The 15,940-nt window shown below is 39.8% G+C and overlaps 2 protein-coding genes across 2 annotated transcripts in view; one reads left to right on the forward strand and one right to left on the reverse strand.

Moving 5' to 3' along the window:
• The window catches only part of rabgef1l (RAB guanine nucleotide exchange factor (GEF) 1, like), an 11,294-nt gene extending 4,945 nt beyond the window's left edge, over window positions 1-6,349 (forward strand). The window contains exons 6-9 of the mRNA XM_084126816.1: window positions 1-13; window positions 1,672-1,763; window positions 3,868-4,124; window positions 4,815-6,349. The exon at window positions 1-13 is cut by the window's left edge and continues 120 nt beyond it. Of these exons, the coding sequence (XP_083982942.1) occupies window positions 1-13; window positions 1,672-1,763; window positions 3,868-4,124; window positions 4,815-5,189 (737 nt within the window). The 3' untranslated portion in view covers window positions 5,190-6,349. The remainder of the gene's footprint in view (window positions 14-1,671; window positions 1,764-3,867; window positions 4,125-4,814) is intronic.
• A 5,292-nt stretch (window positions 6,350-11,641) lies between these two features.
• otol1b (otolin 1b) lies at window positions 11,642-14,688 on the reverse strand. The gene is made up of 4 exons (XM_084126899.1): window positions 13,135-14,688; window positions 12,908-12,997; window positions 12,748-12,819; window positions 11,642-12,673 (listed from the first exon to the last, which is right to left on the reverse strand). The coding sequence occupies exons 1-4, from the start codon at window positions 13,532-13,534 to the stop codon at window positions 11,790-11,792; spliced, it is 1,446 nt and encodes a 481-aa protein (XP_083983025.1). The 5' UTR covers window positions 13,535-14,688; the 3' UTR covers window positions 11,642-11,789.
• Window positions 14,689-15,940: the final 1,252 nt, after the last annotated feature.

Below are 15,940 nucleotides of genomic sequence, written 5' to 3' on the forward strand. Positions count from 1 at the left end.
GCAAGAGAATCAGGTGCGCTGGAGACTTAAACATGAACATGTCCCATGACATGAAAATTTCACTTTATGAGGTTTTTTTAAGTTAAGTTTGAGTTAAAAACACTCATCTTAATATGAGTTCCCCTAGCCTGCCTTTGGTCCCCCAGTGGCTAGACATTTTGATAGGTGTAAACCAAGCCCTGGGTATTTTTGAGAAAATGAAAGCTCAGACGGGCGAATCTAGAATCTTCCCCTTATGTCGTCATAACGGGAAAGGTCACCTCCCCTTTCTCTGCTTTGCCCACAAAAAGAATTTGGCCGCCCATGAGAAAATGAGCTGCGCGAGCGCGATATTGATTTTCCTCGAGAGACATCATGGCTTGCAAACGAGTGAAGCGTGGTGAAAGAGTGAAAGTTGCTCAGTGTTTGGATGTACAAATGAACACAAAGGTATTTTTTTAGTTCCTTCATCCGAGCCTCTGAAGAACCAGTGGGTTATGTGAATTTCTGATGTGTAATTGTTCAAGTTCAGACAGATAATCTTTCTCTCAAAGTCGTTCAATACTGTTTATGCATCAGTAAATTAAGCCAGTGACTAAACGATCAACTTCACGTCGTTTCTCTTAGTAGGATGAAAATAATCTTATTTACACTGTGATTAAAATATACAGAAAGCGATCAAAGAACGCTCCCTTTCCAATCGCCCAAGCTGTCAATCACACAGCACGAGTTTATCTGGACACTTGCCAAATCTCGTTATGAAATCAATGACGCTGTTACACTGCACAACGAAGCTCTTACTGTACTTACCTCATGTTTGCATTGGTGAAATCATTAGAGTGCAGAAACTGCGTTGCAATGATAAGATCTTCATTCACGCGATCAACAGGCTGTCATCTGCTCAATGCTCATCACTGCAACCTTTTATGTGATGGGAATAGATCTGAATACTTAAACTTCTCACGATTCGTTAATCCCGATAGCTGTAATAGTGAAAACGTATAATAGCTGTAATAGTAAAAGTATTCGAGAGAGTTCCACATGTAATGCTAGATATTTCATATGCAATCATGTCAGCCAATCACAGCAGTGGGCGTTTACACTGAAGTCTCACAGCCAATCACAGCAGTGGGCATTTACACTGAAGTCTCACAGCCAATCACAGCAGTGGGCGTTTACACTGAAGTCTCACAGCCAATCACAGCAGTGGGCGTTTACACGGAAGTCTCACAGCCAATCACAGCAGTGGGCGTTTACACTGAAGTCTCACAGCCAATCACAGCAGTGGGCGTTTACACTGAAGTCTCACAGCAGACACACCCCTTCAAACAGAGCATTCAAATCAGAGGCTAAAATCAGGCTAGTAAAATAATAAAATAATCCATGTCATGGGACCTTTAAACATTTACTTACAGAATACAAAAGAGCCAGGGGTTCAGGGACGGACAAATATTACATCACATTTGAATAAAGAAAAAAAAAAGAAGAAAAAAATAATAATAATATTAAAAAATAAATAAAGAAAGAAAGTAGAAAACATATATAAATTAAACAAATAAATAAATGTGGAAATATTGGTTAAACAGATCACATAAATGTAACAACCCTGCCCACAAAACATAAACGCTGGAAGCATCTGTAAGGTTGAAATGTAAAGAGTAATGACAGTGTAACATTGTGTGTGTGTTTCAGGGCTTTGCACTGGGTGTCCATTGCCATGCTGTGTGTCCCATTGGACGAGCAGATCCCTAAAGTATCGGACAGTGTGGAGAGAGCCATAACAGGTAGAGACGTCACACACTCACTGCTGACACCAGCACATTTAGGGTGAAACTCGCTTTATAACACAGACAGACAGTGATTTGGTATAACACTTTCAGTAATCGATGCACACACACGCGTCGCTACATCAGCCGAAACATTACAGCAATAGTTCGTAATTTGTCAGCTGTCTGGTTACCAGTGTTCTTCAAAATATCTTCTTCTTTGTTCAGCAGAAGAGAGAAACTCATGCAGGTTTGGAAGCAATGAGGCTGAGTAAATGATGACCGAACTTTCACTGTTTGAGTGAACTATCCCTTTAACGGCACAGTATGCAAGTTTCACCGCTAGAGGTCGCTTATTCAAAACATAGGCGTAGCTTGATGATGCCGTGAGTGAGCGTGGAAGCATGGGAGTCTTCATCTCGACAGCCGAAAGGAATCCGACAGACTCGGGCAGAAACTAGTTCATGAATGAGCGAATGTATTAAAGTTTTATTAGCATTACGGCGGTATGAAGCAGGACACACCGAGATGCTAATGAGAGAGACCTGCGAGAAACACCGATCTCTGAGCTTTTATTGTGCTAATGCTGCTGGCGGCCGCTTCCGCTCTTTTTGTTGCGTATGTGGGGTAACGCAGCGCTGTCACATGGTTAATAATCATATTAAATACATATGAGTGTGTTGAAAGTTGTGTTATAATGTTACTCTGTGCGTTCGCTCGGTGCCTGGAATGAGACTGATCTAGATCGATATTAGAATATCATATTAATAAAAACAGGATGATATATTGTATGATGGAGAAAGCTCTGTCTGATTATGCTGTGTTTTGTGACAAAATTAGTGTTGTTTTTGAGGCATGGTAAAAGCATGGTACTCGCGGTGAAAGTAAGACTAATAAGACTAACCTTGTGGTGCTCTACAACAATGATTAGTTTCTGTTGATAAATGTATATCATAAAAGGTTGTTCGCCTGTCTAATAAAACACACTATATTAAAGCGTCTTTGGTGTTTCCATGGTTTGTACGGAAATCAAGGGTAGCGTAGATATGGCGTCATTAGCCGCGTTTCCATTATAGATTTTACGCAAAACTTTTGTGATATTTTCTAAATGTCGATAAAAAACTATTGCGAAATGACGGCGTTTCCATTAACCGATGTTATGCGACTAAGACTTCATGTTTTCCTCTCGCGATAAGTCAATCCAAAAGTCATGGCGATGGATGTTGGTGGGTTTATGCACATCTCAGCCACAGCACTAGCTATTACTGTTAATGGAAGGAGACGTAGGCGTGTTATCCAAGCATTAATGGCAAGGAAAGACCCTTATACTGAGAGCGACACATATGAGGAGTTTCTCCCTCTTGATAAATTGTGGCATTTCTTTGTTGTTTAAAATCCAATATTCCTGTAATACTTTTGTCTTTTTAAGAGTTTAATGCAGAGCTCTGTCTCGTCTTCTGTCCAAACATAGCTCTCCTTCTTTAAAGAGTGATCGACTGTTACGTACGCCAGGTGACCTGTACATGCGGAAAAAAAGTTTCCATTGCAGTTTTGCGAAATATTCCTTTTTCGAATAGCCTGAAAACCTCCTCAATGCAAGCGTAAAAACCTTATTGCGATATATGGGAGTTTTTGCGAAATTGACGTGTTTCCATTGGGCGTTTTTTCAATTCGCAATTTGAAGGGTAATGGAAACACGGCTATTGACAGGCGACGCAAGGACACGCTCCGTAACACTGGTTAAAAGAGCTGATTTCTGTGGATTTAAACACTGTTGGAAACATTTAGGAATATGTAAGTGCACAGGTCAGCAAAATAACACTGTGTTCTAGTGGCGTTTGGATATTTAAATCTAAAAATCTTACATATTGTGCCTTTAAGTAAATGGTGACAATTTTATTGCACCCCAAAGAAAATCAAGATTCTTTGATGAATATAAAGTCAAAAGAAAATCATGTATCTGGAATAGAAAGCTTTTTTAACATCATACATGGATAAAAGTAATCGATACTTTTATTTAATCATACTATAATTTCTGAAGGATCATGTGACACTGAAGACTGGAGTAATGATCACAGGAATAAAATACATGGTGACAGTTTTATGATGTTTTTGTGAATAGACCTGATCGACTTGGACTCTAAGAAGGTTCCCAAGGAGAAGCTGGCGTGCGTCACCCGGTGTAGTAAACTCATCCTGACGGCCGTCCAGGGCAGTGTGAAAGCGGCCGCCTCAGCGGACGACTTCCTGCCCGCGCTCGTCTATATCGTGCTGAAGGCCAACCCGCCCCGCCTGCACTCCAACATCCAGTACATCACCCGCTACTGCATCCCCAGCCGCCTCATGAGTGGAGAGGACGGCTACTACTTCACTAACCTGGTGAGAGTTCAGTGGTTAGTTCAGAGTTCAGAACGCAGTGCTGAAGTGCAAACTAGTCTCTGATCCCTTTACCGCTCTACAGATAAAGCGTTTTCGGGAAATTCGTTTCACGTTCCTACCCCGAAGTGACAAAATAAAATAAAATTCTGTATCAAAATTTATAAGCAAAGACCAGTCCTTTGTTTAGGCTTGGCTTGTAGGGAACTCCAAACCTGCGCACATATATTCAAACACACATAACTATAGAACCAATTCTTAATGCGCATGTGAACGCCATCAGTGTTTCTCACAGGTTCGCGTTTAAAGTCTGTGTAGAGGGAACGGTGTCGTCTTAGCGGCCGCTAATTTAATAACAAATGATCGTTGCGAAGGAAGCGAATCAATCATAACTAACTTTAGCTGGAAAATAACTTTATTAAAGAACCGCTATAAAGCCAAAACAATCTCTGTTACCTTAAATTATACGTTTATCTCTGTAAAGCTGCTTTGAAACAATCTACATTGTTAAAAGCGCTATATAAATGAAGATGACTTGACTTGACTTGGTTAGCGAACTAAATGAGAATAAATCCATAACGCTTCTGTCATAGTCATAAGTGTTAGTTCGCTCATCACATCACTAGAAGCTCTAGTGTCGTCTCGCTGTGTTTGTGCTCCAGAATCACGTGTGTTCCTGTGATCACGTTGCAGTGCTGTGCCGTGGCGTTCATCGAGAAGCTGGACGCGCAGTCGCTGAACCTGAGCCAGGAAGACTTTGAGCTCTACATGTCTGGATCTGCGTCTCCGTCGGGTCCCAGGGCCTCCTCGTCCGACCACAGCTCACAGAACGGCTCCGCGAGCAGCACGAGCGTCCCACAGAGGACTGACCCGCCGCCGCCGGGGGAGCGCAGGCCCGAGGAGGCCGACCTCATCGAGTGGAGCGAGGGCCAGGAACTCTCTGTAATGGGCATTTTGGACGCGGCTCCTGTACGGACACACGCCTCTGCCTCCTCCACCATTGACTCGGACAACATCGGTGGCGACAGCCTGCCTCCTCCGCTACAGCCGCAGAGGTTCGCCAGCTAGCCGACGCTAACTCTCCGCAGGTCAGTGTCCGGATCAGTGCTCGCAACTCAAACATCGCGTCTTTACAAGGGGATCCGCAGTCACGTGCGCTTTATATCTCACTCCAAAGTCAAAACACCAGAGTTTTAAGTATAGTTTTATGACCTTTATGGGTTTTTGTGTCATTGTGAGAGATTAGGTGACATCATAAAGTATTTATACATCAGGGTGGCGTTTGCTGTGCTGCGTTTGATTTGTGTAAATATAAATGTGAGTATTGCAGTAATGAGAATCACTACTGAGAATGAGACTGAATAAATAACTGTTTAATATTGTTTTGAAAATTATGTTACAATGCCAAAAAATCTTAACAGTCCCAAAAAGAAGTTTAATTTCTTTATTATTTATATTTCTTATTGTTTAGTTTATTGTGGGAATGTTTTGATTCGAGGTTCACTCTGATATAGATGTATAGATTATCTTGTTTTTAAATTTATGATCACTTGTAATTGAGTGTGAATTTAGACAGATGATTCATAAATGACCATCATTTTTTGCACTGTTTTTAATGCTTTATGCAAGCCACTGAAGTATGATAATACATAACTTACTAGTAGTATATGATTTATTTAAGGTTTTAATTTCAAGTTTCCTGGCCATTATTATTGGTAATTTGAACTGAGAATGAAAACCACGGACAGAACTGGTGCGGTTTAGGATTGCGCTGTGATATTTACTATGATCATGGTTATGCTAGGATTGGTGATGAACAGCACTTCTGCTACAGGCTAAGCTTGAATCCCAGGTGTGGTTTAATAGGCATTGGCTTTAATCAATATAACAAATCAATCTTTAACACAGTACTTCTAAAAAATATATATATATATATAATCAAATATTTATTTTCTGCATATTTAACTTTTAGAAATGCTGTTACAGAATAAAAAAGTTTTATGATTTAGAGAGTTAAATAATTACTTATTTTAAAGCTACTTTTTGACCACTTGTTCTATGAAAAATATTGCTTATGCATGCAAAAGTTACAATTTTTCTGTGGTATATGTAATGACCCATTGTGAACAGATTGTAACCTCATTTATTTATCTAAATGATCTAGGTATGGAGCCAGAAATATGCTATTTAAAGATTATAAATAAAGTGAGCTACTGAAGGAACAGAAACGCTGGTGTCTGATTGGATCTCCAGCCCTGCTTACACCAAGTATGTGTTTTGGTCAATATATTCAAATGAAAGAGGGGGAACATGCTGAAAAAAGGAACCATTTCTCTCTCTTTCTGTTTATTTTAGTGAAGTACCTGTGATGACTGAACTTTAGATAAGTTTCACATGATCTGTCACCTCTTTTTCATATTGGACAGATATGAATGTGCTTCTCCAGTTATTTGATATCTAAAGCTGCACGTTCAAACCCGTGTTTAGCGCAGTGTTTGATTGACAGCTCAGTAGGTGGTCGTCTGCTGCTGTTCAAACATATTAGACCACATGAATGTGTTTCCGTAACACGTTTACATTTAATGTAAGTTTCAAACGCATTAAACACCACACGCATCTGACAGCCGGTCTATTAGCCATATAGGTTTATGATTTAGTTTGAACTGAAGTGCTTCATATAAAGACAGCCTGGATCGTGCACTTATCCGGCAGCGGCTCACTGCCTGTCCTTCCTTATTTTTCAGATGTGTTCGCAACATCAAAGTATATCAATATAAATTATGTTGTCTATACTAGGAGGTTGAAATGAGAGAAGTTTTGCCCGTGCAGCGATTCGCTTATGCATATGGAAAATCGTGTACTAATACAGGCTTGATTCTTTACAGATTTCCAGTGCATGTGTGTGTGAGGTAAAAGGACACGAGATGTTGAAGCTCCGCCCCCTGTGCCGGGAGCAGCAGCTCATTTGCATTTAAACGGACAGACACAAAACGGTGTGTTTTTGCTCACCCTCAAAAAGTGACAACACATGCTATATAAAAATATCTGTGGGGTATTTTGAGCTAAAACTTCACACACACACTCTGGGGACATCAGAGACTTATTTTACATCTTGTGAAAAGGGCATTATAACACCCCTTTAAAAGGGCAGGTAACCCAAACATTTTCATAAATTACTCACCCTTATGTTGTCCATAAGTCTTTCGTTCATCTTAAAAACACAAGTGAAGATATTTTTACAGTTTTTCTGGGGCCGGTTGCATAAACCGCTAAGACTAGTTTTACAAGTTAGACATACATTTTTTTCTTTAAGACTGTTCATAGGTTTTTTTAATAAGTTACATAAAAATGTAGATTAGCGTAATTTGATACTGAAAAGTAAGTCTGACTGCCCCTGACTAACTGCTAGTGGGTCACACTTGAACTTAAGACACTGTCTTACATAATGGCTATGTTTATGCAACTGGCTCCTGAATTGCTTAAACACAAAATCCCATTCTCTGAACCAAATGCTCAGTGGCCTAAACCAATTTTTCCAATAAATCACTCTTTCTGCAAAACTACATTTCTGTTATTGTTTTTTCTCCCTAAATGTTGTTGTTCGCCATTGAAACTTTGAATCAGGAGTGTTGCAAACAAGGTTTTAATTCTAAACTGAAAATGGAGAACTCAAGGGAAGTTCCAGTTAAGTTGAAGTTATATAGGGACATGACAAACAGAAGATTCTTGATGCTGTCTCACTGGTAATGTAAATGTCATCAGCAGTGAATCTAAATTATAGTGACCGCTTCTGTGGTTTTTAACTTTATGAATTTGGTATTCTTACTTGAAAGACTTTGATGCCATTTGCAATTTTTACATTTATGCAATCTTTCCTTGATTACTCAGACCAAAACAAAACATCCTCCAAATGGAGGCATGAAATAACAAGGAATTTGCATTAAATATGATCTTAGCCCTGGGGAGTTCACACCCTGGTTCAAAATAAGCTTGCTTTTGTGCTGTTTTATACTCTCCTTTATTCATTTTAGTTTGTAGGCACTCAACACTATTATTACCACCCTTCTTTGATATTCCCTACATTAAAAAACACATAGTGCGCCCGCCATCTTGCAACGGTCAGCGCGTCGTCACTCACAGTGAGAATCAATGATGCCACATCATTTTGCTGGTGAGAATGTGTTGGTTTGTTGGTTTTATATGTATCAACTCAATATTACATGTTTTTACTATTGTAATTTTAATGTTTTTACTTTTACTATGGTAACTTTTTAATGTCAGCTGACGCCTTCGTCTCGCTGTATTGTGTTAGTTTAGCTAAATCACCGGCTGGAGTCTATTTCATAGATATTCATACATGCATCTAATTACGGTTGCAGACACTCAGTCAACTTGCTCTCGAATATTCACGGACTGCTCCAATATGGCGGATGGCTTACGAATAGCGGCCCATTGAAACGGCTGCTGATGTGGCATCTATTTGTGTATATGTATATATGGTCCTGAAAGCCAACGTTAAAGCCTTAAATTTGATTCTGTCCACAGCTGGGAGCCAGTGGAACACTATACCCATTGATTCCTTGCTGTCATGGTTGGTGTTAGTGTTGTGGACCCTAATGTCGCAGTGATGTTGTGGTCACCTGATGCAGGAATTGCATGGAGCTCTGTCCTCGCAAGGTTGAGCTGTAGATGATGCTCCTTCATCCAGGCAGAAATGTCTGAAAGGCAGGCAGAGATACAAGCTGAGACCGTGGAATAATCAGGTTGAAATTATACATAGAGCTGCGTGTATCTGCATAGCAGTGGTAGGAGAAGCCATATGCCTTTATGAATGTGCCCAGCGAAGTTGTGTAAATGCAGAAAAGAAGAGGAACGAGCACTGAACCTTGAGACACCCCAAAGATTAGCTGAAATTTTGCAGGTATGCTGATATAAAAGTAATTTTAGTACATTATTCTTACATTCTATTTGTAAAAAAAAAGAAGGAAATTCATTGTGAAATGTGAAAAAAGGTGCTTTGTTTATTGGTTAAAATATATAATTGAATATTTAAAAAACAAGCAATTTAAAACAACATATCAAAGTTTTTTTGTTTAGTTTTTTCTGTCTCAGCCATTTTATCTATACAGACAAGCACAATGTTGCAAGGTAAAACAAGGTAAAATGTTGTATTAATAAGAAGCTTGAGAATGTGGTGCAACATGCAGTCAGTGCCCGCTTTTTCAATGACATTTGTGTAGGGAAATATTTCATTCATTTGCTCCATATGGAGTTCATAGAGTCCAGATCTGAAATGAATCAAATCACAAATATTAGCCTATAATTGTTAGCAAATTTTTGAAAATCATAAAAGATTAAACATGCTAAATCTTAAATGCTATTATTATTATTTTTTAAAGAAGCTACAGAAAAAAAAGAAAAAGAAGCTTTTGTCTGTAGACAAATAGTAATCTGAGCTTATAAAAGCAGAGCTTTTCAAACATTAAAAGTTTCTGAAGTGTACCTCTTTTGATATGAAATCAAATGTGACATTAAGGTGTCCTCCCTGGAGGACTTGAGAACCACATGTAGGGTGCCTGATGACCCATGTTCCTTTGGTTATCTTTTAGGATCTATTACTTTAAATTCTCATTCCTATAGTGAGTGATATAGTTGACCCCAAAATAAAATAGGTCATCCTTTGCTTGCCCTCATGTTGTTCCAAACCTGATTGACTTCATTCATTCCCTTCAAACCCAAAAAGCAAAACAATTTTTTTTTTTTTTTTGCATATTATGAAAGTATACGAAAGAAACTGTCTAGATCCAAGAATATTTCAGAACAGACAGAAACATAGAGACAGAATTTCAGTTTTGGATGAAATATTTCTTTACGTAGGTTTCTAAAGAAATCGTGTAAGGAGATTGTTCACATAGTGCTGCTGACAATCCCAAATAGTGCATAAACAGCTTCTTACCTTTAAATGACCTTACTATTATCCCAGTGTTCATGAGGAGGGCGAGTCCTTTCTTTCCGCACCCTTGTCTATATTTCTCATGCGTTTATTGAACATGCTAAAAGCTGTATTCCTTTGTTATACTGGCTTTCTTTCTTCCAAGATGATGGGTGCTCTTCAGATGCCAGCCGCACCTTCAGTGCTAAAATATACAATCATACTGGCGTTTCACATTCAGAACAGTCCCATAGCAACAGGGTCACTTTTATAAGGATGGGTCTGGGATTCAGTGCCGGGTGCACATTTCTTATATTTCTCTTTTTTTATGTAATTCATAACACAAGATGTCTCAATTTGCAATATTAACCATGAGTCAAATGTTTAATACAAGACAAGTTGAACACTCCCCAGTTGGGGATTGTGCCTGGGCAGGTCATTGTTGGGAAGTATGTAACACCCAGCTGCATGTCAAAGGGAAAGGCCTTATTATGGAATACTATTGCATGAAGAACAACACTTGGCTCATCCTCCAACACATAAACTACACGGTGACTGTGATTTTGCCAAGCAAGACATGTTCCTGGATCAACATATTTTGTTGATCATGGAATAACATACCTGTCCCAAAATTTAGTCCTTACCCTATCCCTATCCCTACCCCTAAACCTAACCCCACCCATAACTTTTCCCTAAAATCAGAAGGAAATGATAGGTGAATAACACTGATGTTGAAGCACCTCACCCTGGTTCTAAACCTAAACTTGACATAAACTGTAAACTTGTCCCTCAAATCTGATTGGTTGATTGGAAAGTTGTTCCAGGATCAACAAAGATGTTGATCCAGGAACATGTGGTACTTGGTGAAATCACGTTCACCTAAACTACACATTGGGAATTGAAACATGTTGGGAAAGAGGATGTTGAGCCATGCCAAAGCTCTAGAGAGTTGCCTTGCTTTGCATTAAATATCCCATTAGGCTTTGGAACAGGACTTAAACTGAGGACTTGTCAAACACAAGAATCAAACTTCATTACTGTCTTTGTGTTCAGAAAAGCATAATTTTAACTGAGGAAGTCAAGCCTTAATCAAAGTGATATTCCTTGCTTGATTTTATTATTAAGTGCTCAGAAACCCAACAACCCAAAGCCTACATTGTGATTTAAGTTTCATACAATATATTACATATGATTTGATGTTACAGTTTATGTTTATGTTGTTGAATCTGCGAGTAATGAACTGTTTATGGAACGATGCCTCCTTTGAAAATGTTGAGTGGAATAATCAATAACCAATTAAAAAGAAGCTGAAATGGCACGTGATGTACAGGATCATTCAGTCAAACTTTTTGTTGTCAAAATGCCTGATCTCTGATCTGTTAATAAAGACAAAATAATTGACTATCTAATTGAAAACAATAATTTTCTTGTAAGATATTCTGAATGTCCAAAACAGTCTGTAAAGAGATCCACAGTGCTCTTAAAACACAAACTGTGCACAATTTGGTGGATATGTATTTTGGGTGGTTTTCCCCAAAATAAGACATTTAATTTTAAAATCAATTTAGCCTTTCTGGCGTGGTTAACACAAGGGAATCAATAGTGTTGGCTGGTGCTCATTTAAACAGTACACTTCTTTCTCTCTATGATAACAACACTAAATCTAATTCATCCCATGTCCATATCATGTAATGTTCAGTTCAAGGTCTAGCCCTGGTTTATACATGGAGAGGGCGTTAGTCAGGGTAGAGCAAGAACCCAGAGAAGGTGCTGTCATCCTCGCTGCTAGAGTAGACACCATTCCAGTCTCTCAGCGTCTCTACCCATACCTGGTCTCCGACATCTAGCTTCAGGATCACTAGATTGGATGCCTGGTCAATGTCTTGACCTTGCAGAGTGTCCCTCGAACGTACCTTACGCACGCCATTCACCACCAAAGAAGCACGAAGTGGCTTGTTTCTCACCGTGATCTGGTAGGAGAACACATAAACTCCTGAGTAGGTGCAGTTGAATTTGCTTGTGACAATGTCATAATGGTTTTCTCCGTTGTAGAAGATCTTGTCGAAGCGAACTGGAAATCCCGAAGGAGGAAAAGACTTGCTGGGATATAGGCCAACGCTGAAAGCAGAACGTACTCTCGATTCACTTTGACCCATAGCACCCTTCATTCCCCGTAGGCCTCGGTCTCCACGTTTCCCTTGGGGGCCACGGTCACCCTTTATTCCCCTCAGACCTCTTATACCTTTGGTTCCTGTTGGCCCACGTGCTCCTGGCTCTCCCTTCGCTCCAGGAATTCCTGGTTCTCCACGTTCTCCGGCAACGCCTGGAGTTCCATGCATGCCATGTTGCCCAGATGGACCAGGGTCTCCACGCACACCTGGTGGTCCAGGGTCACCTTGCTCACCTTTCTGGCCCCTCTCACCAAGTAACCCGCACTCTCCTCTATCCCCTTTTTCACCCTTTTCACCAGTCATGCCTTGTTGTCCTGGTGGTCCATCTTTGCCTGGATCTCCCTGATCACCCTTTGACACATTCAGATTTGGATCTCCTTTTTCCCCTTTAGAGCCTTTGAATCCTGGCAGGCCAGCTGCACCCTTCTCACCTTTAATACCCATCTCACCTGTTGAGTAAAAACATTGATTTCTTATATTCAACCAGGTCTAACATTTATATTTCCATGGATAATTTTTTCACCTTTCATTCCGGCCTTTCCCTGGTTGCCTGGAGATCCTGCGAGTCCTATGTTTCCTTGATCACCTTTCTCTCCTGTTGCATTACAATAGGGCCGCAATATTATATATGATGACTGAATAAGGATAATATAATTTATGTAATCTACTGCTCAAGTACTTACCTTTATCCCCTTTAGAACCTGGAATGCCCTTTGGCCCTATTGCACCTGGTAGACCTTTGGGTCCAGGTGTTCCCTTTTCCCCAGGTGTGCCTACAATACACAATTAAACAAAATTACAGATCCCAGGTTTCCCCCCACCACATCTATAGCAAACAACACACTATTTAGTTTCATGTATAAAGGGATGACTTGAGACATGTGTGTAGGGACGACTTGACTTAGCTGACCTGGAAGTCCAATGTCTCCTTTGAACCCTTGTGGGCCTTTCTCTGGAGGGCAGCACTCACAGAAGTTGAAGTAGCATTCATTATAGTCTAGCGTGTAATTGTCTTTCGCTGCAGTGGGAGATACGGTGGTGTCTGTGGGGTAGTCTATATAGCTGTCAGCAGGAACTGTTGTGCTCTCTGTGATGTATGCAGGGAAGCGCTCTCTTGGTTTGGTGTGGTCCACAATCCGTGCTGTGACCGTAGGCTTGGCTGCATATACAGTAGTTTGGACCATCTCTCTAGGGGGTTTCTTGGTGTACTGGTACTTTGGCCTCTGAGTGGGCTTGATTGTGTCACACGAAGGTATAAAGGTCAGTGCTATTACAATTAAGAAGAAAGTGTGTACACAGAGCATCCCCATTTTCTATCTGTAGAGAAAGAAGAGTAAACACAGAATCATATGTTGGGTCTAATTGGACAAAACATCACCTTTGTTAATTTGTTAAACCTTAATTACAAAAGGTGGTAAAAGAAAGGGAGCACACACAATTGAGTAATTTCAATTACCATTAGATTACATCAGGGGTCGGCAAGTAACTTTGGCCGTGGGCCAATATTTTTTTTAGCCAGTAGATGGCGGGCCAGCTACACAGAGTAGGCCTATGGATACAAATTAAATACTCTTATATAGGCCTATAATCGCGGAATATGATGGGTCCGTCACCGTCCGTGGATCATTCGTTCAATTGTTTTTCAAATTAAAACCAAAAATAAAAAGATGAAAAACGACTTGTTTTTCCATTATTTCCTGAACTAAAATGAAAAAACGAATAACGACGGGTTTTCTGATTGTGCTCAGATCAAAAATAGAAAAAATTAATTACTGGATTAGACATTTTAATTTTGATTTTTAATTTAAGACCTTAGGCATATCAAGGAAATCATTTTAAACAGATCAAGTACTATTGTGGTAACAGATTACAGCCATTTTAATAAAGGTGTGAATAGCAATCATGCCTCATTCGCTTACAGTCCGTACACACATACACACCTAAGGTTTAAGGAGGTCTGCGCGGGACTGTTTTTTTCCCGTCCCGTTCCCACAAGGTTCTATTCAGCAACCGCTTAAAATACACTCTGTGTTCACCCGCTTTATTTCCCGACCTGATGGGTGTGCAAAATTTAGATCTCGTTTCCATAATCTCACATTCAAATGTCTCTAACGGAAAGAAGGAGATTAAGTAGCCTATAATAATTATAAATGCTATACAAAAATTGTGTTCGTGTAAATATAAATATTAGGCTATTTTAACATTGTAGGCTACTGTCAGCAGAGAAAAAAAATGCCACAGAAAAAAATTATGAAATATAACATAAATTAAATAGGACAAAGCCTATCACTCAAATTCCTAAGCAACATAAACGAAAATCATATTGCCCTACTGACAAATGAAGTAGGCTATTTTCTGCCGAACTATTTCAAACATCCTTGCAAAAAAAAGAATGTTGTTGACTGACAATGGTTTCAGTACCAAACAGCTCCTCAGAGCTAGGTGTACAGGTGGTCAGAATTAAGTGCGGATATGCTGTCAAAAGATGTCGGGAGTGGGCTATTGTCAGTCAGACCGCCCGCTCCGTCCAAAGTACACAAGAGTTCTGATCGCTACCGTCTTTTGACGCGCGAATGGACACAAAGTGGTCAAGCGTATAACTAGACGCGGCAGGCGCGAATTTGACGCGCTATTCGCGTCCGGTGTGAACGCAGAGTTATACTTAAATGTAATCCCGTGCCGCATGATTCCCTATGGGCGTTTCACACAGTATGTGGCGGTGAAATCGCCGCGCGACTACGGCTTTTCTCAAGTAGTGGAAGAATTTTGTGCAGCATTTAGGACTTCCAAAATAATCCGGCGGGTCAGAAAATATTGCTGGCGGGCCAGTTTTGGCCCGCAGGCCGCCAGTTGTCGTTCCCTGGATTACATGCTAAACAAGTAATTCAGGGACATAATTCTGTATTGACAAGAAAGAGAGAAAGCCACTCAGTGCTCTTCCCAAAACTTAAAATCAAACCAAATCATTGATCAACTTGTGTACGGAGCCCAGTTCAGATATGGCAACACGTCACTAACATTAAAATGGCGCTTACGTCATGGTGTCATAATGTTATGTCAAGTGATGCTCAAAAAAGGTTTAATGTTACTGGCATATCACCAAACTTGATTTTGACTCTGTATACATGAGTTGGTCAATGTTTTGATTTGATTTGAGAGTGAATAAGTCATTAAATTTCAATCAACTGGAGTTGTTTGAATCCCTTTTTTACGCTATCTTTACGCCAATTTTGACTTTCACTGCATGAACAAAAGCTTAAACATTATTCAAATTTCTTCTTTTGTATTCCACAGAAGAGAGAAAGTCATACAAGTTTGGATCAACATGAACCTGAGTTTTATTTTTGGGTGAACTATCACTTATATAACAAGTCATCTGAAACGGCATTAGGCCTAAACGGAAACTGTACACCTAATTTTAGTTTGCAGACCGTCCCTATTATACTTAAAGTCTTAAAGTCTGTAGTCAATCATGTTATCCCTTAAAGCTCATCTTTGATCACCAAAATGGCATATTTAAGCGTTTTTTCCTTGGAAAAAAATTCTTCATGCCCTCATTTAGTATGCATGGTTCTATGAATATGCAAATGAGCCCCGCCTCCACTCACTCAGCTCAGAGATCCACTGGTTGACGATCACACGTTGATCTGATTGGTTACAAGGTATGCCGTGAATTTCAGTTTATCCTTCATTCTAACTTCTTTTGCCTCACGTTA

This window comes from Abramis brama (assembly GCF_963993115.1).
Source record: "Abramis brama genome assembly, chromosome: 10".
Lineage (NCBI taxonomy): Eukaryota > Metazoa > Chordata > Actinopteri > Cypriniformes > Leuciscidae > Abramis > Abramis brama.

Excerpts from the sequence above, each read along its gene's own strand:
- otol1b (XM_084126899.1), bottom strand. The coding sequence starts at position 13,534 with ATGGGGATGCTCTGTGTACACACTTTCTTCTTAATTGTAATAGCACTG. Across the intron at positions 12,820-12,907 it reads AGGTTCTAAAGGGGATAAAG|GAGAGAAAGGTGATCAAGGA; the intron begins GTAAGTACTTGA and ends GTAATGCAACAG. Across the intron at positions 12,674-12,747 it reads GGGAAAGGCCGGAATGAAAG|GTGAGATGGGTATTAAAGGT; the intron begins GTGAAAAAATTA and ends TTTACTCAACAG.